Source organism: Dermacentor variabilis, chromosome 7 (genome assembly GCF_050947875.1).
Source record: "Dermacentor variabilis isolate Ectoservices chromosome 7, ASM5094787v1, whole genome shotgun sequence".
NCBI lineage: Eukaryota > Metazoa > Arthropoda > Arachnida > Ixodida > Ixodidae > Dermacentor > Dermacentor variabilis.
The window spans coordinates 88374241-88401149 of NC_134574.1; the positions used below are offsets into that span (position 1 = coordinate 88374241).

At 44.7% G+C, this 26909-nt stretch overlaps 1 protein-coding gene across 8 annotated transcripts in view; it reads left to right on the forward strand.

The window, feature by feature from the left end:
- LOC142587619 (echinoderm microtubule-associated protein-like 2) overlaps positions 1–17356 on the forward strand; it is a 159762-nt gene extending 142406 nt beyond the window's left edge. For all 8 annotated transcript variants that reach the window (XM_075698767.1, XM_075698766.1, XM_075698768.1 and 5 more), the window contains 4 exons: positions 2433–2520; positions 5406–5501; positions 7227–7357; positions 10327–17356. In XM_075698767.1, the coding sequence (XP_075554882.1) occupies positions 2433–2520; positions 5406–5501; positions 7227–7357; positions 10327–10452 (441 nt within the window). In that variant the 3' untranslated portion in view covers positions 10453–17356. The remainder of the gene's footprint in view (positions 1–2432; positions 2521–5405; positions 5502–7226; positions 7358–10326) is intronic.
- Positions 17357–26909: the final 9553 nt, after the last annotated feature.

A 26909-nucleotide genomic window follows, 5' to 3' on the forward strand; every position in this document is an offset into this window, starting at 1 on the left:
GCGTCTTTTTTTTTATCCAAGATTCGGCATGACGCGAGTCCTCGCTTGCACGACACCACAATGCTCTCTTGCTCTCTGTCGTGGCGCCGAAATGATGTTGATGTCGATGTGGCTTCACGCGCAAACGCACAGGGTGCTTGGAGGCCGTTGTTCAGATCTCTGAGGCTTGTTGTTCTACCTGGCCGCCCAAAGGAGACGACGCACCGCCGTGTTTGCACAATGAAAAGTGGAAACACTACGGTATGTGTTAACCGATACGTATGCAATAAGCTGGTACAGTTTATGCGGATACAAAACCAATGGACGCTGAGTCGGGGATTTGACTTTACTACTTTTAAAACGAAACTGCTGTTTAAGCAGGTACGGTTTAACGAGGTTTTACTGTACACACTGTGTAAATTGCATTCACTGATGACTGCACACACGAGCTCGTTGAAGCAAAATGGCAAGGCAGTAAAGTTCATCGAATGCTTAAAAGGCTGTGCGGTAGAACACAAGAACAGGAAGCACAGCGGGTGTTACAAAAGCAAGAATAGGAGCAGCATGTACTATAAATGTGCCATAGCAGAGTAGTTATGTTGCCTATTTTGTGCTTTGTCATTGTGCTGTATGACGCCGATTTTATCAGTGTTAGCTGTGTGCCGTGATGTGTCTCTGAAAACTCAATATCTAGCGATGTCTGAATATGCGAAAGATTGAACGCAAGTGGAATAGTTGTTGCTATTCTACCTGTATTTGATGCGAGAATTTGTTATTTGATATTGTCAAACATTCATTTATGCTTGTATTTGAGGGATAACGGCATTTATTAGAGCTTTGAGGGAAACAGAATGGTGAAGGTAAACGCTGTTCCGATGGTTTCTGCTGCAGAAGAGAGGGTTGTTGCGCTGAGGCATTGGTTTCTGAGTGAACACACAAGGCAGACAAATAATTGTGCCCAATAATTTCTAGTCATTTAGTAAGAATGCACTGCTTTTAGGCAGCCTATATACAAATATGTTGTCTCAATTTAGACGACAAAACAATTTATAATTTGGCCAGTCTCACCATGTTTTGCATCCCTGCATCCCTTTAAAACATACTATAACACTGTGGTACTACTGCGCCTCTCTCAATGAACACAATGCACTATGTGCATTTTCCCTTGTTTCATTACAGTCATTGTCATGTTGCATGGGAATACACTAATCAGTTTTTCTTTGCAAGTGCCACAGATGATTGGACATCCAATTGTGAACATAATTACCTCCATATGTTGAATAATTCAACTAAGCCTTTTTTTTTACTAGGTGGACTACTCCACAAAGACCTCATATTTCAATTTGTTTAGAAAATATTCAATAGTCAATTTGATATTCCGAAGTATATATTCTACTGCAATCCTATTAAATTTGATTAGAAAATTGAATTATTTGAACACTCATATCACTTTTCAAAAGCAATGCATCTTGTTTGTGGCATATGTCTTAAAAATGTTGTGAGCCTCTGTGCCTCTGCTTCCTGTTCCGCAAGCACAAGACTGTTTTCTTCAAGAGGTGATTGTTGTTTTTCTGTGTCACCCAGATTTCTTTAAAGTATATACAGGCTTCTTTATGGTAGCTCAATTGTGGTAGATAATCTCGTTCCACTACTTAATCGGGGTTACCCGGATACACAAGTGCCATTTGCACACCCAATAACAACAATTTGAGTTAAAATTGCACTAACATATTGTTCACTTGAGAGCTCACTTACATTTGCAGCTTGCTTTTAATGAAGCCACCCACATCCACTTAACATAAACCTCGACACTTCCGCCTGTTTCCTGATACAGTATCCCCAAAATGTGCTGCTGAAGCATATAATATATTCAAAAAGGCTCGCTCATACTCCATGGAACAAATAAGTAGAACAGCGTTATTGTGTCTCACCATTTGACTTGAGGAGCTTTTATTTTATCGCATGACGGTATTCCGTCAATTGACTATGTTTTAAATTCTGCACCATAAATGTATAAACGTACAAGTGAGTTGAACTGGAGACATACCAAGGTTCTGCAGTACTATTAGTAGCAGTAGAAGCATTTGCTCGTGATTCATAATCTTCATATTTTTTTTTTATTTCATCTGAATGCTGAGTTAGCATCATACTTTTTTGTGTATGTTTTCTAATATTGTATTATAGTTGCTTCTGTTAATTCAGCCTCTGCGTGACCCAGAAGATAAGCTGGACTTATTCAATGTTTGAAGCATGGCCATCTGAAAGGATTTTTGGTCGTGGTTGAATCAAAACGTAGGTGAAATTGAGCAGGGTTAAAGTTTGACATGGTTGAATTAAAGTGAAGTTTGAACTTCCCGTGTCAAACTTACCGAAGCTGTTCAACTGTGTGTGTCAGCTGATCATCGATCCTGTGGATTTTACCCTAATGTGTTTTTGATGTTTTTCGACGACAGGGCCACTCGAGCTTTGTCATCCACCTGGACTGGGCAGTTGACAGCACGTACCTGCGTTCATGTTCTGGCGATTACGAGATCCTCTACTGTGAGTGTGTCTCAAGAGAAAAGTACTCCTTGCACAGTGTACCATGTTTACTTTATTTTAACTTGCCTCTAACCTAACGTGCACTCATTTTTTTTCGGGTTTAAAGCAACGAACTAAAGGTGCACCTGAATGTAACATGCCACTGAATTATAAAAGAAAATACAGTAGAATCTCGTTAATACATTCTCGTTACGTATGTTTTCCCGGCACCAATGTTCTCTATCAAGAAAAAAAAAATGACACAGTAGAGTTACGCTCATATTTTGCCGGTTCATACGTTTCCGGAAACAAAAATTTTTTGGCACCAACGTTCAGTACGTTGTCAAACTGTGATCGTGATAAAATGCGCGACACACATGCGATCGAAGACAGTATATGGCTGCCCGCCACGGCAGCTTTACCGCAATACTGGCCCGCCCGTCTCGCATGAAAATGCCGGCGCACACTCACTTTCTCATTTCGGTACCAGCTACATAATCTTTTCCGGGGTCATCGCAAGCCGCATTCACAGCTATCATTGCCAAGCCTATTGCGATAAGCATCTTCGCCTATCTGTTTCACAGGATGTGGTGCTGTTGGAAGCGTAGCGCACGCGTTTAATAGGTGATAACTGAAACGCGCTGCCATTGCCTGCTGCCGGCGGCGCGATGTTGACAGCATGTTTCGCTTCGGCGGCATCCAGTGTCGCCCACCAGCTTGATTTCACTTTGGTTTCCCGTCGCCCTCTTAAAACACCACACAATTGGAAAACAACAAAACATGTCTTGGGGTGCCGGAGCACCACCAGCTCGACGTGCGTCGTCGTCTCGTGCCACAACGATCTGCGTGACGCCACGCATTAAGTAGATGTCAAGAACAGTTGAGTCTGTTAAGTTTTGTAAGTTAGTTCAGATCGTACATTTTTCTGGTTAGTGCATTCTTCTCACAGTTTTTTTTCCATAACATATGAACGAGGTTTCGCTGTATAGCATGTCCCCTATGTTCGCAGTTAGAAAAAAGAACAAGATGTGCACAATTTACCTTCACAGAAGAGACATTTTTTAAAATGAGCTTGTATTATGAAAGCAGCACATTGTCATCGCTTCATTGGCCTTAGATATTGGTGCAGGCATACGGGGACGGTATTCTCAAGCAGTCACTTTTAGCGATACTGCTGTCACTTCTGCAAGGCTCTGCATGTGACTTGTGGAAGTATGTGGCTGACAGCACTCCTGGTAGGAGTGCTACTTTGCAGTACTTCTTTGCAGTACTACTTTGCGAGTTGTTGTGAGTGCAGCGAGTGTCGTGTATTCTTGTGTGTCTCCGCCTTGACCTGGTCAGATGCTCTGCTTCAGCAACACGGTATGAGAATTAATCACGAACTCACCCAACTTTGCGCATTACTGAGCTGACGGTCGTATACGCCCATGAATCCGGCGCCGAGTCGTACAAAATCTTGCGAAGGTGATAGTATCTCTAAAAGTTATTGGCAGAGACTACTGCCCTAGATTGTAGTCAAGCACAAAACACAGCAACTTTTTCACGAAAACATGCTCTGTCGCTATTTTGTGATGGTGATGATGCTGTGTTGGATGGCTCTGACGGTAGGCTGTTGCCAATGTCGTAAATGCGGTTCTGATTTTGTATCCAGTTGTGATTTTTTCACCCATTTCTTTATGGAAAAAAAGTGCGCATTAGATTGGGGTAAATATGGTATACTAAACATACGAGAATACATCGGGAATTAATACAGGGCTCGACGTAGAAAAGGGTCTTCACACTATGAAATGTGTCAAGTAAATTTATTGTTTACTGCCGCAGCAGCATTAATGACCATAATGTGGCAGTGGTGGCTTTATTTGCAGTCTGGTAGCAGTAAGCTCGGGGAGTGCTTCAGCAGACAGTTTCTTACAAAAGTTACCAGAGTGAAATGTGGTGCCATTGGGAGCTGCAAGCATAATAGTACAGCCAACATTGCAATGGTGCATAGTGCGAATATTTGTCTAAACTTCATCCTTCTGGGTTTTCGGGGTCTTTGCAAGTTGATCATATTTCACAAAATATTGCCTCATGAATGCACTGGTACGCAATGTTAGTGCATAGGGGCATGATCTTATTGCCTTCGTGCAATCAGCAGCCGTGCAGTCCTGCAATCATGCATTGAAGTTTAGGCCAGTAAAGGCGCATAATGTGTAATAAACAAAGCCACAGGGACACCTAAACCCATAAGCATAAAGATGGACATGGCGCCAGAGTTACCCCTAGTAATTTTAGTAGGAAACACCATGCTTCAGGGAAAGCATACAAAGGCGTCTCCACACTGCGACTGTCAGCGCGCACAGAAACAAACAAGTTTTGTCCATGGTTGCCAGCATAGATTTTATGGAACTGTGTTATGGACATAGGAAAATCATCAGCAAGTTGCTGCTGTCAGTCGCTGTCAGCAGTACCGTGGTGCGGAAATATATTAATACTAACATGTGGTCACAGGACAGCTATTGGTACCGGGCAGTTGGAGGCATTTATAAACTGACTTTTGGCTGGAGGAAACAGTGTCGGAGTTGCATGTGATAAAGGATGCAGAATGTCAGAACAAAACTGCGGAGGGGCCGTCAGTATCACTGAACAAACAACAACGAAAACAAAAGCATTGGCAATTGTTATTAGGTGGTTAAGGCAAGGAAAGGTCCCAAATGTCCTGAAAAATTATTTATATTGGATGAAAACAGCGTTGGGACAACAAAACCAGGGAAAGAGTAGTTGAACATGTGGGCAGCTCAGGGTGGTGATATTTGGAAATTTGTGCTGGAAACCTTAGCGCTGCAGTAGACATAATAAAACAACTTCTTCTGGGAATGCTAATCTGTTCACTTGTAGCTCATCCCGACTTCTGTTCCTGTGTGCAGGGAATGCCCTGGTCTGTCGGCAAGTCACCAACATGTCAATCACTCGAGACCTCAAGTGGCACACGCAGACATGCACCATTGGCTTTAGCGTGTACGGTGAGTGCGACAAGCTTGTCTTTCTTGACATCATTGTTGGCTGCATCAGTCATGTCATTCGTAATATGCACAGCCAGTTATACAGAAGCCTCATTTTCTCAATTTATTTTTTGTTGAAACATGTCAACCTATGAAGGCTCGCTTGCACTCCTATACTCTGTTTCAGTAGTTCCATGCAGTATTGTGGAAGCTACATGGTTCTTTGACCAATCAGGGGGGGGGTGCGAACACATCTTAAAGCTGCCCTTCCACGCTCTGTCGTCTGCTACCGGCGAGTGCTGCAGCGGTGCTTCCGCGCTTGCTAACACGAGCGTTTTTACGACTGGCCTCACCCATCGAGTGTGATACGTTCATGTTTGCTTGCGGGCGCTGGCACCATGCTTGTTAATTCAGTTAGTAATCGAATGTTTCCAAGTGTATACGGTCGATAAAACTACTATCCTTACTTCGTATAGCTGTCCACGAATTTGATCAGCGTTCGCCGCTAGCAGACGACAACGACGTCTACTAAGACTTAGCAGCATGAAGGCTTGCTTGCACTCCTATGCTCTGTTTCTGCAGTTCCATGCAGTATGGTGGAAGCTACATGGTTATTCGACCAATCAGAGGGGGCGAACACATATTAAAGCTGCCCTTCCACGCCCTGTCGTCTGCTAGCGGTGAGCGCAGCAGGACAGCCTGCAGCAGCATGTACGAAGACTGTACTTGTGGAGCGAGATCAACTGTTGTGATAGCAGCTGTAGAAAATTTGTACCATATTTGCTTCGACACCAAAAAGGCATGCATCTTCATGATATTTCGAGGTACAGAGGAGAAGCGTTGCCAAGACTGGAAGTGGGGTTCACGAGGAGCACTTGGCCAGCGTGTCGCACAGGATGGTGGCCATCTTTTGATGCCTCTCGTAACATGCACTTGTACACGGTGCGCTCGCTGACATTGTTAAGTCCAGCCATTTTCTTTGTTATAATTGGTGCATGTTTACCGCACTCCTTCCACACTGTTCCAAGCATGTTCAATGCCAACTTATTCATTTCTTTGACGTAAAAGAGCAGCTCGGAACGATACTGCACAAGCAAGTCTGCGGACTCCATTTTGGCAAAGCACGAAGCGCTACCCAGGAGGGAGTCCTCCGCAGCGTTGTTGCTGTGCCTACTACCAATATGACTTTAGCCTCTGTCAAATCAATTAATTGTTTGTACTTGTTAATGCAAATTCATTTCTGTACAGCGGCGTTGCATTATTTCTTTTTTCTTTGTACGTTTTCATTCGGAGAAGTGACAAACTCGGTTTTTAGTATCATAATGCCTCAATAAATATTTTATTGAAGAACGAAGCAAAATCGTGCAATAAACTGCCCTGTGACCGCTACAGGAACTTCCGAGTAAATACTTGCAGGCAAGACCGCTTTTCAAGGTCATGCAGTCGTCTGACGGGTTCCGAGCTGCGGCGCTGCATTTCACTGTGCAAGAATCTGCGCTTGCAGGTCGCGTACCCTTCGCTCCGCTGCATGGAACTACTGAAACAGAGCATGTGTTTGGCAAGTTTGCCATCTGCTTTTGGAGTGTGAGAATGGTTGTGTAATTCTTGGCAACATCTGACTGCTCACCATGTCAACATCCGATAGTAAATGTCAGGCCGGTGGTGATTCGTTGCACCCAGCTGCTTGGTGCAGTTGAGGTAAAGGGTGTTTTACATAAAACTCGTTTCTCTCCATGGCTGTTGCAGGCATCTGGCCCGAGAATGCCGATGGCACGGACATAAACACATGCTCCCGTTCCCACTCGGGCCGACTACTTGCCACCGGTGATGACTTCGGCAAAGTCAGGGTCTTCTCCTACCCTGCCTCCCAGCCCAAGGTTAGTGTGTTTGCCCAGTTTATTTATTTATTTATCTATCTATTTAATACCTGAAGGGCCCCATCTATGTGGTGTTATTTTGTCCTATTCTTGGCTGTTGTTGTCGTGAGAAGGCTTCGAACAGCCAATCTTGCAAATTCTTACAGCGAATATGGCTGTCAAGGGTTCTTCACGCAGTTTTCTGGTTTTCAGTGTGTGTATTCACTGTTGCCGAATTGCTACTGCCTCTAGGATCAGTTTTGCGCAAGATGGGAAGATGCTGCGTTACATTTGTGTAGCTGCCAGTGAAAAACCTATGCAAACTGTTTCATGCTTCAAATAGATGTATTAAACACTGTTCTTATGGAGGCACACAGGCAAGCGCTGGGGAAACAAGGGTTTCATACTGTAGCATGCACCTTATAAGGTCCCTGCAAGTGGGGGACATGGGTGGCTTTGCAACACTGGCATGTGCACACACATGTTCTTCTCGTGGTAGCAGCGTCTTGCTTTCTGGGGTTTGTCTCGGTTGCTGCTTTTGAAGAAAACAGCACTGTTTTATATTTCCTGTGAGCACTGTCAGTTCCCTGTCATCACACCTGCAGGTTGCTTTCACTTTGCTGGTGCATTTCAACCACATTGTGCTTAAAAGCATCCCCCTAAACAGCTGGGTGACTAAACAACACAGGCTATACAAGTGTTAATGGAAGTACCCGCCGTGGTTGCTCAGTGGCTATGGTGTTGGGCTGCTGAGCACGAGGTCGCGGGATCGAATTCCGGCCATGACGCCTGCATTCCGATGGGGGCGAAATGCAAAAACGCCTGTGTGCTTAGATTTTGGGGCACGTTAAAGAACCCCAGGTGGTCGAAATTTCTGGAGTCCTCCACTACGGCATGCCTCATAATCGGAAAGTGGTTTTGGCACGTAAAACCCCATAATTTAATGATTTTTTTTTAAATGGAAGTGCTGTGAAACGGAATACCCCTCCACGCTGTGGTTCTTTTTTCTTTCCTTTCTTTTTGTGATTGATAGATTTGTTCTTGCCTAGCATTTGAGAAGAAAATGTTCTTTAAAGAAAAATAGCAGAATTGCTTCAGGGCAAAACTGATTGCAAATTTTGGCACATCATAAAATTTGCTTTGAAGACAGCAAGAAAACAGTGGAGCAGTTCTTTATTGCTCACTTGTTGTGTAGGTGCTCGCCCTCAGAGAAGACTTGCGAAGTTCGTTCTCACCAAAGGTTCGGCCTAACAGAAGTACAGTACACTGAAACTATGGAGCACCAAATGATGGAACGCCCTCAGCTGCAAAGGCCTGAACTTGGCACCAGTTAACCTCAAAAATAAAATAAAAGAAAAGAAGGGAAAAGAAATCTACTTTACTTACTGTTTGCTCTCCACATGAGGAGCATTAAAAATGCTATGCCTGGTTATCCATATATAGTGAGGTCCACTGTTAAAGGGAGCACCTGAGCTCAACTTGCCCAGATCAGTACTTAAATTTATATTTTAGAACCTGCTGACCATTCAGAATTCTGCAGTTCCTTCTGCCACACTGTGAAGGCTTTTCTGCCATGTATATTTGTTTTGATATTTAATTATAATGTCGAGTATCATCACATAGTTGTACAGGATACCACCAGTAGGCTAAACACTAACTATGGCGCACCTTTGGTTTCAAATGGCATTTGAAACCAAAGGCCATTGAAGCCTGCAGGCCCCGTTGTCTCCGTAAAGGAAGGGTGAAAAAAAAAATCTAGGAAGGAGCATGATGTCAGTGCAGCTAGCCTCAGCAAGGCAGCCTCCTTTGACACGCCCCCCCCCCCTCCCCAGCCCTTTCTCCCTTTCTCCCTTCCTTTGGCGCCCATTGGCGCAAATCAACTCTTGAGAAGTGAGCTGCACCTGGTTGCCAGACCATTCAAGGCACTGGTTGGTTAATGGTAGCTTTTAGTGACACCTGCGTCACAGTTAATTGACTGGCATTGCACTTTCCACTCTACTTTCTGCGATGCGAGAGCTTGGCTAAAAATTGCCACCTTCCTATCACGTGGTGCGAGCCAATTTCTCAAGAGCCTTACTTTATCATTTTTTTTATTTGGCTTCAAAATTATCTAGTGAAACTTCCTCCTTTTTTTTTTTTTTTCGTGATTGTTTTCCTTCTGCAGTATAGTGTGAAGGAACCATGCCATGAGGTTCACAAAATTTCATTGGTCTTTGAAAGTGTGCATGTATTTTACAAATAAGCACTCGTAATGACTGGTTTAGTTAGTGAGGAAATGGACTTGAAGTTTGATGTCAATGTAGTTGCAACTATCCTGAACACAGCCTTAATTATATAGGGGCGTATGCGAATAGCAATTTTTGAGACTGAACTGAATAGTGCCAGTAGTGAGTTGAATCAAATATTGAATACCTTTCAGATATAGTTTTCAAATAATGAACTGCTGTTTTCGCCATTAATATAAGATAATGTTCACATGCTAGCCTTCACAGCTTTAGCAAGTTTCCATCATTATTACATTGGACATTGAGAAGCATTGCTCATTGAAAGTACTAATGGAGCATGAGAAACAAATAAGCAGTTTGTTTGCCTACTGAAGACCCTCCGGAGGTTGTGAAGGATTGCTATTTAGCCAGTAAGGTCTGGGTCCCTGAGTGACTAGCCCGCTCCACTATGTAGCTTCTTGTATTTTCTGGCTGCTTTGGCTGCAGGGATAGAATTTATCGTACTTTTGCTGCAATTTTATGTTTAGTCTGCTTTCCGCCAGCTTTGTTGTAACAAATGCTGCATCCATCCATTCGTGTTTGATCACACACATTTGAAGAATTGAAATGGTATTCAAAAACTGTTCAAGTACTTACGAATAGTGGGTATTCAATTCCAAGACTGAATCGAACGGGACGATATTCGATTTCTTATTCGAGAGTTTTGAATAATCGCATGCATTAGAAAGTTAATGGCTCGCTTCCCCTGTTTCTGCCTTGATGCAGTGCCTGAGCCACATGTATGGTGGTCACAGCAGTCACGTAACAGCGGTGGACTTCTTGCCCGACGACAACCGCCTCATCTCCCTGGGCGGACGGGACTGCGCGGTGCTTCAGTGGGCCGTCATCTGAAATTGCAAGGGGCACCAAGAGGAACAGTTGGGCCGCACGCTTCGAAGTCACGTGACAAGGCGTTGCACCTCTGCGCCCAGGACGATACGGGACAACATGTCAAGAGTGACACAAAGCCGTCCCGGTTGTTTCAACACACCGGAAAATTCCTCCCCTGTTGAGGGTCTCGATTGGCTCCGAGGAGCCAGGGCGTTGGAATTTCCCAGTAGTGAAACGGTCCTGAATGTGGCTCAAGGAATCGAACATGCAGAGGGTGACTTGCAAAAGGCAATTCGGTTGTCATCTGTGTTCACAGCCTGTGATTGTCTATTGTTTGTGAAGTCGTGACCGTCATTTGCATTGCGTGTCATAGTGTGTTGTCGTGTGGGCAGTCGATGGAGGCAAATGTGGGAGGATGCTGTAGTCCGCTTGCTGAGTGAGGCTCATGCAAACGTGCTGAGAGAATGGCATCTGAAAAAAAAAAAATGCTCCCGCTGTCTCTTCTATTCTGATTGCAACCGGTGATTGTCGGTCCTAATCAAATTAGCTATTTGCGTTGCTTGCTGCCAGTGAAAGCAGTTGTATCTGCAGTTGTTGGATGTAGATGTACGATTCAGTGCTGTAATCGGCTTGCGCTGCAAAGTCAGTGCAACTGTATCTAGCAAGATCGTATGAGCATGCTTGCACGGCTAGTGGTGGTTATTGTGGGCTAAGTAATTTGTAGCTACTTCGAGGATCGCAACAATTCTTTTTTTTCTTCTTTCTTTCTTGATAATCGTTGAACCAACTCATGTTGTGCAGACATAAGCATTGACTGTTACTGTCATCTGTTTTGGAAAATGGAGGTAGCGGCTATCGTTTTACTGGTTGTTGAGGCATATACGTGTCTAATAAAATGTTAACGTATCACGGTCAGGATGTAATTGTACACTGTCTACTGCACCATTGAAAGGATTGTCTGGTTTCCCATCGAAATTTAAGTTGCACGTTGTGTTGCGAGATCTGACAAAGTCCGTTTTCAGCATCACCGTTCACCCCATGCGCATGCGATTCTTGTTTTCTTTTCACTCTGTCGTTGGATGACATCACTGCCTCATAATTATCACACTGTGGGCTGTTATTTCATGAGCACTGTTTGTTAAGATCCCCACAAATGGTGTCTTCAGTATGGTTCCCCCCTCCCCCTTCGTTTTTAAAAAAAAATATTTGACTCTAGGTGCTTGGTGCACAGCTTTCGCCAGAAATAATGGAACTACTCAGTTTATGATCACAGCTCTGAGGTACTCCGCATGGGCACAGTCCAGCGACTGTACTCACTGACGCAGTCGCCCCTGGCAGCATTGTCTTTTGACAAAGGCTCGTACATAGCATTTTCATAGGAAGGACAGATGTGCTATTCTTTTCTGTGTCCTTAGTGAACAAGTTAGGTGGGAAGACATTGATCATTGACGTGCCTCAACCACAAACTCTGTAGAGCTCTCACACGATTTGCCTTGTGCAGGTCAGCTTAGGCCCACATTATGTAGTGGCAGGTTTAGCTTAGATTGTCCCGAATGACTGCTGTGTGTTGCACAATTGAAGGTCTCTCTTCACTTTTGTCACCATCTGAAGCCACTATTCTTTTCTCTCTTTTTTTTTTAAGCAGCAACTGTTTTCAACCGTGAATTTAAGTATGGCAGTATCACAATTAAGTTAGTTCCAACTATGTTTTACATTGTCTCCTCCACTGTGTGAACGTTTGCTACCAGGAATCGCACCTTCTTTGTGCAACTATCGTTTAATCAGCCTCTCTCCTGTCGTGCTCTGTTATGATGGTTCTGCACGGAGATGTTGCGAGTACTAGTTGTAGCATCATCGAGTTGCCATTGTGCAAAGCTTTCAAATTTTTTTGCACTTAATGGCACCAGGTTTAATGCAGACAATTTTGTATACTCTTGCAGTATTTCTTGCATTGTTTGTTTAATGCCATGGCTCATGAGGCCAATATACTGTCCTAATGGACCTTGAAAAAAAAAACAAAGAAACTGCCTACAAAGGGATCTTTTGTTGGCTTTGACTATGGCTTTTGTGGTTATTGTTGCATGTAGACTTAAATGGAAGAGAGAAAAGTCTGTGATTCTGCATTTTGAAGTTCCACATCGTAGTAGCTCGTACGAAACAACATAGGTGCTATGGTAAAGCCATCCACATCGGCAATTTGTACTGCAGTCCATTTTGACTTCGAGTGTGCCTGTTGGTTTGAACGTGGGTGTTCGCAAGGGCTCAGTGTGTGATAAATGTAAAAAAAAAAAGGTAAGCTTAACAGCAATACACGAGGCATGCGAAAATGTCTACGAAGGGTTGAGGTTGTGACCGTGCTCTTAGCGTTTGCTACATCTGTGTTGTGTGTACATTTCTAATTTCTAGCCTCACCGAAAAATTTTGGGATTGAGTATTCAAAGTGTTTGTTGCACGAGCAGTTGTGGTGCGGCCAGGTGTGACACAACTGTGACACTAGCGCAGTCATTGTGACGCACCTCTGTACATGATGCTGATATGTAAAACTGATGCTGATATGTTGGTGACTTGACTATAGCTGTGTGTTGTACATTTGCATGCGGCATTTTTCGCACCAGCATGCCATTTCTGTGACTTGCGGCACGGTTTGCCATGGAGTCGAGGGATGGACTGTATTTACAAGGCCCATTCACTCCCAATGTGAGTAAAGTTTGCTGAGAATGCCAGAACTTTGTTTTCCAGGGGCAGTTTTATGCAGTAGACAAATAAATTGTTGCATGAAAGCCACGAAGCATAGCTAAAGCATTCGCAGCAGTTGAATATTTGAGAAAGTTTTCACTTCGCACATCTCTTCATCTTGAGCAGCAGATGCTGTCACTGCAAGATATGATAATTGTGGTTACGCTCTAGTATGTGTGCTTGCTATGTATCACACTGCAATCCTTTATTGCAATAATGCTTCTTATAGTGATAGTTGTGGATCATTATATTATAACTGCCTCTTTTGGCTGGAAGTTAACTTTACATTGCTCTAGTGTCTTGAAGAGACAGTTGCAAAGTAGCATTTGTGACGAAGTGGGAGCTTGAATTTTCTTGCGTGCTTGCTTCCGGGAGTGCAAACAAACTATGGAGCTATCCTTCCGGTGTTTTATGATTACGTTAAGGCCCTAAATGCGTGGCGTTTTTGAACGCTCATCTTGATATGTTCACTTGCAGTGACAAAGCATGCTGGCAATTTGCCATATTACATTGCTTGTCTTTAGCTTTTTTTTTTTTTTGCGCTAAATTTTTTTACCAGCACTGGTTGCGTGCTTAGCACTGGGCAAGTCATTAATTTCATCAGAGGTTTTCATATCGACATGACCTGCATACGGAGTGGGTGTTTTTTGTGAAGAGTGACTCTTGTTTTTACTGCACTGAGATTGTGTATTTGGGAACTGACAGCTATGTTTGGTGAGATCGAAGTTTCCTCGAAAGACAACGCATGAGCTAGACATTCTTTTTTATATGTTTTGTGCTTTCTTTTTTTTGGTACGTTCGTTCCTGTTTGTCTTGGCAAATGTCGGGTAGCATGTATACTGCCAGCTAGTGGAGGAACAATTGTGCATTAATGGTTTAGCCTCCTTAGTATGGAAATGAGGAATGTCACTGTTACGCTTTTGTTGTGATTCGTTCGACAGGGTTACGAGCCTGCTGCATTAATATTGCGCGTTCTGGGGGCGCAGCTTTTGTCTGCAGCTATTTGTACATTCAATCAAAAGCGCATGGTTAAAGGTGAATGAAAAATGAATCAAGCAATATTCTGCGAGCTTTTATACCGCAAAGTGCACGTTGCGTTGAGCTTATATATCCCGGTGCGTGTTAACTTTGCCAAATGTGCACATACTTTTCAACAGTTTGGTGCAGACTATCCCATTCACTGGCAGTAAATGATGAAACTGCTTGTAGCAGTAGGTCTGTTCATTGCTTGTCTGCTAGCAGGCTATGAAATAGGCATTTGTAACAACAGGTCATCATCACATAAATGGATATTGTTGTTTTGCTTGTCTGGTCAGAGGTTGTAGATGTTGAGTGCAAGACGGTGTCTTTTGTGGAGTTACTGACATGCGCTTATTAGTTCACATTTGTCGTGCATCTGCTGTTATTTTTATCGTGTCAACAATGAATGAGAAGTTTGCAGCTGTTTTATGTTACCATGCTTACCGTTCAAAGTGAGACTGCTTTTTTTATTTTAGCACTGTTTACATTCGTTGCAATGTTTTACCAACTGCTTGCGCGTTTTGTGGCGCATGGTAGGTTGCGATTGTTCAATGTAAACATGGTGCATTATTTTTTTTTTTCACATTTAACATTTCACTCAGTTACTTCATGGCATCTGGAATGCACGTTGAAGCATACGCAATTGCATGTTTGTAAAAGTGCGTTTGAAGTGTTGGTTTCTGCAAATTTTGAAATGAGAACACATCCACTCTGCACTTGTGCATAAAGCACTTTGAATGTATCTCAAGAGACGTTACAGCTGCCCGCAGATATGAAAGAAGCTGTTAAATCAAGAGGGCTTGCTTCGTATTTTTAGTGGCAACTTAAGCTATACACATTGAAATACTGGCCTTCATGCCAAGGCCTGGTAGGAAGCTTTTCGTCTTCATAAATTTTTTGGAACAGCTATTCATTTTTTTGCTTTTAAATCAGACAAAGATTTTTGTTACCTTATTGATGTTTCGATGCAGCTAGATCAGTTGACAGCTGCATGGTTCTGTGTGCTGTGTGTGTGCATGAAATTATTTGAACACATACTGTGGAGCATGTCTTGGCTCATACCGTGCGCTTTGTATATTTAGGACGTTTGCGGAGCACTGCCTGCTGTATTCAGAAATATGCTTGACTGTAATGTCACTCTCAAATCTGCTGAGTAAAAAGAAGCATTGACCCCCCCCCCCCCTTCTCATCCGGCACCAATCCATATGGTTACTACGATTCAGTAATTGTCCCTTACGATATGCATGCAATTTTGCTTTTGGACACTTTCAATATGTGCTCAAAGGTGTTGGAGGTAAGGGGGCATTCCATTTAATTCATTAATCCTTAAGAGCCTGGAGGGCATTGCATAAGGGAGGCACACAAGTGTGTATTATGCAATCAACATGCAAATGCTTAGTGCAGGAGCAGTTTAGAAGCATTGCTGAATTGCCATCACTACTTCAGTCAAGGCTGACCTCAGCACAGCTGATACAAGTAGGAGTGAACTTCAAGTGGAGGTAGCATTCATGAATCTGGAAATGCTGTTTGTTTTTTAAGCTGCAAAGTTTAAAGAGAGCATTACCATTGCCACTGCGTGTTGCAGCAGTTCTTGCTCAACGTTAAGCTCGAAACGTCCTGGGTGCACAGTTGCGTGAATCGGGCCAAGTCGACAGGAGCATTTCATATGCAGGCTTTAAGATAACGAGTAACTCGAGTGTGAGCCGTATTCATAGCTGGCGTTGCCACATGAATGCCACGTCATGTGGTTCACATGTATAATGTAACATGCAGCACAAGTTATGTACAGCACATGAGAAAAGTGAGTTCATGTAATGGCTGCTTGCGGCCTCATCATTTCATCTATCGTAGCATCATTGTAGCTTCCAGTCTTTTTTTCACACCTCTTGGGTACGAGCAAAGGTGTGGAGTGTACCGTGTACATTTTGGTTTCTTGCCAAGATTTTTGGGGGTGTGATGTATGGTCAGGTTTGGAAATGTGTAGGCCCAAGTGCATTTTTTTCACCGCAGTGTCTTGTTTTCTTTCTTCTGTGGTTATAGTCTGTGTACAAAGTATTGATGAGACAAGAATGTTCTTTTTTTTCCATTTTCCTGAGGATTAGAAACTTGGAACAAGAGAGATGGAAACAAGGAAGGAAAGTCTGATGTTTATGATGAGATATAGCTTTTTCACTACACAGTCCTTCAAATTGCTTAAAGTGTACATAACAGGGTTAATATGACATAGTATGACTTGGAGTAAAAATAATGCTTTCTGACATCGTTCAGAACAAGTTCTGTGTCTTGCGTCGAGTAGTTCATGCAGTATGTTATTGCTTGTTAAATGCATCACTGCAAGTCAGTGATGAACATAATCATTATCAGAGTTAGTAGGCTTTTGTAGAACCATTACAGAAGAGCTGGGCAAATTATGTCAACAAAAATCTTGTGCAAGGTTGCCTTATTTTTTTTGTGGTTTCCTGAAGCATTGTGTATCAGCATACACTTTGAAAGTATCTGCCAATGCATCCCTACTGAACACACCTGTATGCATTCTCATGATTCTGCATGATTTCTGTATCTGGAATGAAAAAAAAGCAGAACTGGTATCATTTCCATACCTGTAACATGGAAAAGTTTTGAAATTGTGAAAATCCATGTGCATCAGTGTGTTTTGTTGAGACATGTTAACTCATTGCAAAATATAAACACCATTCACAGCTCGCATGCCGTACATTAGCATAGTTCACAAGGCAGTTCTCCTTTTCTACGCACATGCCAGAGTGTAAGGCACGTCACCATCATGTTGTTACATTTCACATTTATTTGCAGATTGAATATATAGTGCATACAAATAATCGGTAATAATATATACGACAGCAGGAGCATCCTTATGCACCCTGAAATGTCCTTGAGCTTGGAGTGGCGAATATGATTGTTGCATACGTGGGCTGCCGCAATATGACGAACCTTTTATGGTGTGCAGCTACAGATTCGTTCCGTGTTGTCCATTTACTTTTTTGCCAGCATGGAGGATTTTCCAAGCCCTATGTGGGTTTGGGGCTACAATCGTATATTGACATGTGACTGCTATGGACTGGCAATATTTATTATGTATCTGCTTCGAGTGAAAGCTCTCATTTTGCTTCTCTCTTTGTAAATAACTAATAAAAATGCACATCTTCTATGCCTTTTTTGCCAAGTCCATTTTTCATGGGGTCTTCCTTTGGCACTGTTGTGCCTTACCACGAAATGAATTATATGGCACATTGCAAGGGTTTATATACAAGTGTGCTTTTTGTGTTTATTGCATTCAAAACACTCTTTTGCATTCAAAAGACAGGATAGGTAATCCCCCAAAATAAGGGCTGCTGAAATTGGTTGCAGACGTTCACTTAATTCTTGTAGCTAAATAACACAGAGTGAAGCCTCGTAAAGAAAAACGATTTGGAGGGAGCGCGCTTAGTCTTCACAAGCTAGATAGATAGATAGAATGAACTTTATTCTACAACGGTTAAGGTGATCTACCCATTTTCCAGCACGCAGGTGAGGGGGCGTGTGCCGCCAGCTAACCTCTACTAGGGTGGCTAGAATGGGGAGGTGTGAAGACCGGCCTCCGGTAGCTGGCCCCAAAACGCGTTCCTGCCGCGTGACGGCGCTGCCGGCCGGGGCGCCGTTTAGGGCGCCCTAGTTTGTCGCGGCGTCTGGATACCTCCGGGCGGGAAAATGATTTGGTAGCGCGTAGCCTTAGCGTTTGAATGCGTTAGAATCTGACCAGACTTCTTTCTCTACATTGTAGATGCAGAGAGAATTTAACGTTTCGCTGCTCTCATTCCACATGGAAACAGCGAGCACCGACTACGCAGCCGACACAGCAACGGTTTTTGCGACCACCTCTTGCCGAGATTAGCGCGCTTATTCCTTGCCGAAAGTATAGTTCACAGGAATCGCCGCGCAAGGCCAGCGCATTGGAATAACCTTGAATGTGTCGCCCGCACATAAGTCACATACCTGGGATTGTAACATTACTTTAAATGGAGGAAGTTCATGCAATATATCAGCATTGTGGTGAAGAAATTCTAGAAAGTACAAAGCGCTTGTGATTTAATACATGTTTATTGGAAATAACAGTTATTGCATAACATCACATTTTTACAAAACACAGGGCTTAACCTTCTTGGCTTTGTTGTGGATGACACACTGATTTAAGCCTTTGAGGAGAAAGTGAATACGTGTTATACAATAAAACCTAGACACCGATCCTGTTAGATCAGCGGAATGCTTCCTGCAGCCAATCTGTGGCACATTGGCTGCTAGAAGCAAGAAATTCTTGACAACTTTTGCGTGCACTCGCGTATTGCTAAATGCACGAGTGAACCTGTCGATCCTCGAGTGTCTGAATGAGGTTGTATAGACAGACTGATTGATACAGAAGCCCCCCCCCCCCCCATGTCCCCATGCACCCCCAGACTGAAATGCATAAGCTTGCATACTTCATTATAATGATGAACTGCGCAGGATTGGGGTGATCATTGGCTCCATTGGACTGTCTCACAGTACCAAATGAACGCTCCAAGCATTCCTGACTGAGGCGGGAAGTCATCAAGAACCTGAACCCAACCTTCTCAGTTACATACGTCAAGAAGTCTTTAGTGGAACGTATGGTCACACGCAGACCTTCTGATGTGCCCTTGCTTAAGAAGCCGAGCCCTTTTGCATGGGCCTCCCACTGATCCAGAAATGCTAGCATGCTGTTAAGTGCAGTTTCTTGAGCACTGCTACGTCTGAAAGACGAAAAGCATTTACCACCGGCACACGAAAATGAGCACAGTGGCTGTGGGCATACCTCAAAGCTTCAGGTGGAAACCGTGATGTCATGGCTTCAATTGCTTGAGCCATCACGTCAATGAACACCGTTGTTGGCTCCAGATTTGAGTACTGTTCCTCAATTTTTTGTTCGTGTAAGTCCATGGGGTGCACAACTGCACTGTTGAAAATATTGAAGGCCAGATTTACCAGCATCTTTTCAAATCCACTAGAATATATATGTGAATATGTCAACTTGGGTGCAAGTTTCAATGTCAAGGCACTGCTGTCGACCTTCCATGTCGTTGTAACAGGTTCACAGGGTGTCAAAGGATAGCGACAGCAGCTCACACCACCTACCTTGAAGAAAAACTTAGGAAACGCGAGAAAAACACAGCTGCACTACACCGACCACGAGAGTTACTTTGCACTGCACCGTGGCCTACGAGACTGACAAGCTCACGGCGACCCCGTGCTAGCCACCCTACCCGCGCCCCCGACGGAAGCGCCAAATTTTCCCCCAGTGGGAGGAACGCGCAGCGGGGCCTCCCTAGGCAATGGCGGCGGCGCCGCGGTCTTCACACCTTCCAATTCTAGCCACCCTACCTCTACTGAAGCCGCTCCTTCCTTTGCCGCAAGCTGTTCAGCGCGTTGCATGCTGGGGATTTTATCTAGCCGGATAGTAATAAAAGAAAAAGGTAAACCAAGTGTCAAACCAAAGAAGACAAGCTTGTGGTTATACATGGTGGTTCAAATGATCTCACGTATCATGATTCAAATTATTTATCGCATTTCACGCGCAGTTACGTCGACCTTGTCTTGTTTAGCGTCAACATGTAATTGGTTGAACCTTTCTTTTTTTTTCAGCGTTCGATGCACCGGAATGCGCCCCTCGCCTCGGTTTTCGGGTTGCTCTCCCGCGCTACCGCGAGGCCCGTAGAGCCTAGCATTCCCTGTGTGTTCGCGGCTTCTCCAAAACACACCCAAGGCTCGGGCGACGCACTCGCGTGGCTGGCGGCTCCACTTTCCCTGCTTCTCCGCCCCTATGTCAAACGGAGCGGCGACAGATAGGCACCTAGCCTGGTATTTTTTTTTTTTACTCATACTCATGCTTTTCATTTTTTTACCCGCCGTGGTTGCTCAGTGGCTATGCTGTTGGGCTGCTGAGCACGAGGTCGCGGGATCGAATCCCGGCCACGACGGCCGCATTTCGATGGGGGTGAAATGCGAAAACACCCGTGGGTACTTCAATTTAGGTGCACGTTAACCAACCCCAGGTGGTCAAAATTTACGGAGCCCTCCACTACGGCGTGCCTCATAATCAGAAAGTGGTTTTGGCACGTAAAACCACATTAAAAGAAATGCTTTCATTCTAGAATTTTTGTACACATCTCCTTAATCTTTTCTTTTTTTTTTTCTCTATCTTTCTACCAACAGTTCTCTATCTGCATTGTACACTACCTATGCCGGTAACAAATCCGGCCATATCAATCTCTTCCCCGCCTTTTCCCCACCAATACTCTAAACCTCTCGTGCTTATCCCGATTGGTGACCAGTTGATGCTTCCGTAAACTTTAAATCCCAGCTCTTCTGGAAAGTGTACGTTGCCTACAGGCCTCACTGTGTGCATCCTTTCGCATTCCATTAGGATATGCAGAGTGGTCTCCGGATTTCTGCTGCAGCGTACACATACATAATCTTGTTGCGAGTATTTGCTCCGGTGCGTTTTTGTCCTTAGGCAACCAGCTTGAGCCTCGCATAGGAACGCTCTGCACTTTGTGTTATCGTACAGATTTTTCATTCTAATCTCTTCAAATTATTCTAAATCTCCATGGTCCTTTTTTTGTTTCCATCCAATTCGCTGTCTCTCTCTTTCTGATGACTATGCCTGGTTGTCTACTTACACTTTAAATTACCCTGCACTCGGTTGCCAGCTCTCTTGACCTCTTCCTCCATTTAGTGTCCACGCTAGGGTGGCTAGGAGGGGAGGTGTGAATACCGGTGGCGCTTTCCTTCGGGTGCGCGTGACCCCCTTGCGCACCGATGCCACCAGGGGGAATGTGGCGCTGCCGCTCGCGGCGGGGGACTCGTAACCGTGCTGGCCTGAGCCTCCGCTGTCAGTTGGTCTCGGCGCCCCTTTTGGAGTGTTCCTCGCGACAATCCGTAATTCGAGGGCGAGATGCAGTCGGCAGCGAAAAAGAAGACTGAGCTTTGTGCCCGGATGGGATACTGGGTGCAAGAAAACCTCACAAAAGGTATCTCTTCCGTGCCCCTGCCTGCAAACAAGCATTTGCCAAACGGGATCGAGTGGTCCCAATGGTCAGGCCAGGCTCATTGAAGCTATGACGTCGAGGTTCCCTGCAGAAGTCATGAGGTTATTTTAACATAGCTTTTCTCTCAAAATGGTGCATGATTGTTCTATTTGGTATTTCAGACGGGGCAGCAAGAAAGAGGCCACCCTTGATGAAACACTTCCGTTTCTTGATGAATGGGAGGCTCACTCCAATGGGCTCGGCTTTCTTGGTAACAGTACTTCTAAGGGGCTGACGATGACCATCCATTCAACAAAACACCTTCTAAAGTACCTTACCGACAATGCTGACATCATGTACATGATGACTTCGAAACGGAGCCAAGACCGCCTGGAGCAATGTTTTGGCGTTGTGAGACAAGCGAGTGGGGCAAACAATCATCCTACCCCACCTCAATTCATTCTAGTCATAAGGTATGTATACGTGCAAGCTTGGTAAATAGTACCAATGTTTTGCAGAAGTTCGGCATGCTTAAGTAACTAATGTTGCTTGTGCACATCCAGGTGTCTTAGCTTCTAGAGCCTCACAAGGAGCCCCAAGGACGGCGATGTGTCTTCGGATGTCCTGGAGTTATCTGTTGAAGAGGTGCTGGCTGAACAAGAAAGCCACAGTGAAGACAGCGTGAAGGCTGTGCCAACAGATGCCGTGCAAGTGGCTGTGGACCACCAAAGTTATGTAGAGCACCGCAGCGACGCACGGCTTAAAGTTTATTACATTGCAGGTTATGGGGCGAGAAGGCGTGTTTTGCCCACACATTGTGAAGACTGCAAAGCAGCATGTCTTAGTGATAAAGGCAATATCCCCAGAGAACTTCCATCAGAGGCATCCAAAGAGCGGGACCTTGGGGGCATTTTATATCCCCCAGAATCGTCCTATAAGCTGGTAAATGCCCCTGAAAAGAAACTCACTCGTTCATTCAGTGTAACACGCTTGCATAGCCAAAGCTGTGGCCGAAATATTGCAGTCAATTCGTGATATGCCAAAAATTGGTTGCCTGGACCATTCTGCTACCCTGACAGCCTCAGTTACACGTTTTTATTGCCTCACAAGGATTCACTTTTTGCTTAAAGGTGTCAATCAGCAGGGCAGTGAGAAGAAATGGAAAACACTGAAACCTTGTGTGTTGTAAAGATTTCACTATTTTTTTCCTCACTTGTAAATAAACGATTTCATGACCAGATCTGTTGCTTCACTGTCTGCAGTCATGGGAAATTGCTTATATGAGCGTCAAAATAACATGCTACAGGTGTGCAAGTGCAGACAGAAAGTGGCTTGTAAATACGTCGAGACGAATTATCAGGTAATGTCTCTTAATCTGGAGACATTACCTGATACGCATAGGGTGATTGACTACTGTGCGTGACTACGTCATAGGGTGATTGCATAGGGTGAATGACTACTATGCGTGCGTTACGCATAAGATGATCGAGTGCGCTGATCTAGAGGACGACGGTCGCATTTTCAGGGAGGCGAAATGCAAGGCGCCCGTGTGCCGTATGATGCGAGTGCGCGTTAAAGAACCCGAAGTGGTCGAAATTATTTCGAAGCCCCCCACTAGCCCTTAACACCATGAGCCGCTTCACGAAATGTGCACAGACAAAACGCGTTTGAATCTCGATACAGTGCGAACTGGGCCCGTAAAATTTCACAGGAGTAATGATGTGGTCTGACGTAAGATCGTTTTCATGATAAATATTTATTCTTTGACGCTCGCAGAAAGCCCGGGATATCTGAACGGGCTCACTTTCACTTCTGTTCTAGAGATGCAGCCGACGCGAGGCTGGCGAGGCGCTCATTTCGTCTGGCTGCTTCCCCGGATGGATGGATGGATGGATGTTATGAGCGTCCCCTTTGGAACGGGGCGGTGGCTTGCGCCACCAAGCTCTTGCTACTATGCTGCCTAATATCCTACCTAGGTTAACCAATGAGAAACAAAAAAAAAGACACTATGAACTACCACGTCCAAATTTTCTGATACCCTATTGCGAACTGTGCTTTTGTACGTCTCCGTCTTTTGTCGTTTCCCTACTTTTCTTCCACCAATCCTCCAATCGCCTCTTACTGATGTCTATTGCGGACCTGTTTGCTTTACCATTGCTCCCGCTGAACCCAAGGGCTTCAAGGAGGCCAGTGGTGCCTAAATCGACCGCTGGATAGACGTCTTCACATTCTAATAAAATATGCTCCGTCGTTTCCCTAGCTTTACCGCAGCAAGCACATGCTTCTTCTTCCTTCTTATATCTCGCTTTATAGGTGCGTGTTCTAAGGCATCCCGATCTCGCTTCGAAAAGTAATGAGCTTCCCTTTGAGTTATCATAAATGGTTTCTTTCCTAATTTCGTTTTTTCCCCTTAAGTAGTTACTCATGGCAGGTTTCTTTTCCATTGCCGCCACCCATGAGATTAATTCAGCCTCTCTGACTTTCCGCTTGACCTTCTTTGTTGCTGTGTTGCCCACCCCACAGGCCGCATACTTGCTGGTAAGCTTCCTAGTTCTTTTCCTCCACTGTGAATCAATGTTTTGCCTGTACAGATACCTGAACACTCTCCCAGCCCATTTACTTTCCTCCATATTCCTCAGCCGTTCTTCATACTCAATTTTACTGCGAGCTTCCCTCACTTCAAAACTAGTCCAGCCCATATCCCCTTGCACAGCTTCATTTGTAGTCTTCCCGTGAGCGCCCAATGCGAGGCGACCCACTGACCTTTGGTTCCCGTCGAGTCCTGATTGTACCCCTGATTTAAAGCAAACAACCGCATTTCCAAAAGTAAGTCCTGGAACCATTACCCCTTTCCACATACCTCGGAGGACCTCGTACCTATTGTACCCCCGCCTCGGTCAACAGCGCCGCCCCGCGGCATCGGTGCGCTGTGGGGTCACGTTTTCGCCGCCGGTATTCACACCTCCCCTTCTAGCCACCCTATCCACGCTTTCAGGTACATACACTTGCGTGGGCACTTTACCCGTCCATTTATTTTCGTCCATGTTCCGGAGTCTTTCTTCAAAACTAATTTTGCTCTTCGTTTCTCTGACGTGTACTTCAAACGAGGCCAAACCACTACCTCGTTTGTGCTTTTATTGTGGGATCCCACAATCAACCGGCCTACCGATCTTTCGTAGACTTCCAACCCCGACAAGATATCCGGTTTGAAGCACAGGATGGGCATTTGCGAACGTTAGTGCTGGTGCCATTACTGTGCTTTTTAGAGTTACTGTACATGCTCTACTGCTTTCTATTCGCGTCATCTGGCGGGGGCCGCGGCAGTTAGGCGACAGTTGGCGGTGGCACCGCAGAGGGTAATAGCGCCACAGGTATTCACATCCCACACTATTTGCGGTTAATCATTGCCTGTTAAATATGCTCATTTTTGACGATATCCTTAGTTGCTGACTTGCTATAGTCGGATACAACTGAAGTCTACAATGAAGCCCCGACCACGCCCTCATGGCCGCCAGCCACTGTTCCTCCACGAAGCTGCAAATAGTTCGTACTTCAAGCTTTCCCTGTTACCTAAATTTGGCTGTCACCACAAAAATAAACTTATAGTGGCGTAAGTTTATACGTTTTCGCCCGTCTATTATAGTGGAACTGTGAAAGCCTAATTGTTTATTTAACTGACATGAAGCTCTTGCTTCGCTGTAACTAATTGTCAAGTTTCACTTCAGTTAACAGTGAAGTTTCATGGGTAAAACGGGCTCAGCAGTGAAATGAACTGTACCGCGGACTTTTGAAGAGCGAAATTCCCAGACTCCATACATTTCGTCCATATCTGTTGCACACATCATCGCTTCCGCCGATGAAGACTCAAGAACAGCAGACGCTCCTGAGGTATCAAGTACGACGCGATTTCGAAAAAGGTCGCATGACGACGATTTTGTTTGCTTCTACGATTGGCTGGCGGAGCACCACAACTCCACGCGGTCCGTGTACCTTGGTTGCCAACTGCTGTTCTTTTAAGTTGTTTCCTACTCTCAGCATAGAGATGAATCATTTAATATTACTGTCATGTTCATACGACATCTACAAGTCACCTAGCCCACCGTTTCTTTCTAGAAGTGGTTACAAGATCATGAGATCGCAGATACGCGAAATCCGTATGAAGTAGCTAAGACCCTAACTCCCCCCCCCCAAAAAAAAAGAGAACAGAAAAGTGCAGCCCGCGTGAGTGCAGGCGACAAGCGTGCGGCGCACCAATTGCGTGTCATGTTACACGGCCACATGCTTGTGGTAGAATTCCCGGCATCTCCTTAGGTTTTTTTTTTTGCTGAGAGCAGCGATGGGTGGGCGAAACAGCGATTATACGCCGGCATCGGTGGGAAGCAGACAAGTGCGGCTGTAATTGTGAGAAAGCATTATTTTATTTACCAAGCCGATGTTCCTGCGATTCATGTTTTCCAAAGTGTTAACTTATTTCTACAGTAATGGCTACGTATTTTCGTGGTTTTCGTTCAACTGTCTTGGTCATTAACCATACAAGAGTGTTTTTCAGCCAAGTTCTGGAAAGCGAGACGGCGCATTCGCACGGCTACGCTTCACCGTGCTGCCGTAGCCACGCGTGTGCTATTATTGTAGTGCTGGCATCTATTTATGGCACAGCTAGTTTATGGCACTTTGTACACCACAGGGAGACTACAAAACTCTGGGCACTTACTCGCGAATTCGCGCGTGCAACATACAACAGTATGTGCGCCGCCATGCATTGTGGGGTGCATGTTCCGCTCGTTAGCGTAGACTTTCTTTACCTTGTAATGGCGCTTAGAATAAAACTGCAAGCGTCTAATAACATTTGAACTGCAATTTTTAAGCAATAAGCATGCGGTACTTAATAGCAGCCGACTTACGTGCAGTAATCTCGTATGCTACATCCGAAGTCCCGCAAGGCTTCACCGGCAGTTTGCGCCACTTACTGGTTTTTGAGACTGTATTTGCCAATTTAAAGTTATAATTCCCAATTAAATCACGAACAGCGCGCTGGTTTCTATCACAATAACCCATAGTCATTTAATTTCCGTCAACATCTCGCAACACATTCCGGCCAGTTGTCAGTCCCTTTACATTCACCGGCATACGTCCATCGACGAGATATCTGAGATATCGTCACTGTACGACAGTACCGCGTCGCGGACGTGTCCTATCAGCACGGCGCTGTTTACGCAGTTCAATATGCTTCGCTCTCACAATTCGCTTAACTGCCATTAGAACATTTTTACGTGCCACTGTTTTGATGTCACCTTCTCTAAAGCGCTGTCAAGAGACGAATTTTATATCCCAATTCGAATTTCCGCAGCAAAACACGCATTTACAGAAAGGAAAGCGAAGTGCTGCTCACAAGAGCGCGTGACACGTTTCGGTCTTTGTCATGGAATAAACCGCTAATGAAGACCCGCTGCTCCGAACTCAGTTTCTGCGCATTGACATACACTTTCTTCTATTCCATTTCTTCTCATTTAGAGGTAGCTATAGTGCGGCGTTATATTTTGTACGTAAATGTGTTATGTCGCGATTTGTTACAGTATTGCAGGTCAGTTGTACCATGGTAGTCGGTCCATCGTACGAAGGAAGTCGCAGGTCGGTCCCAATAGACGAGAAAACCATGGCCAGGCGGCGCTACTGCGCCTCCTGACA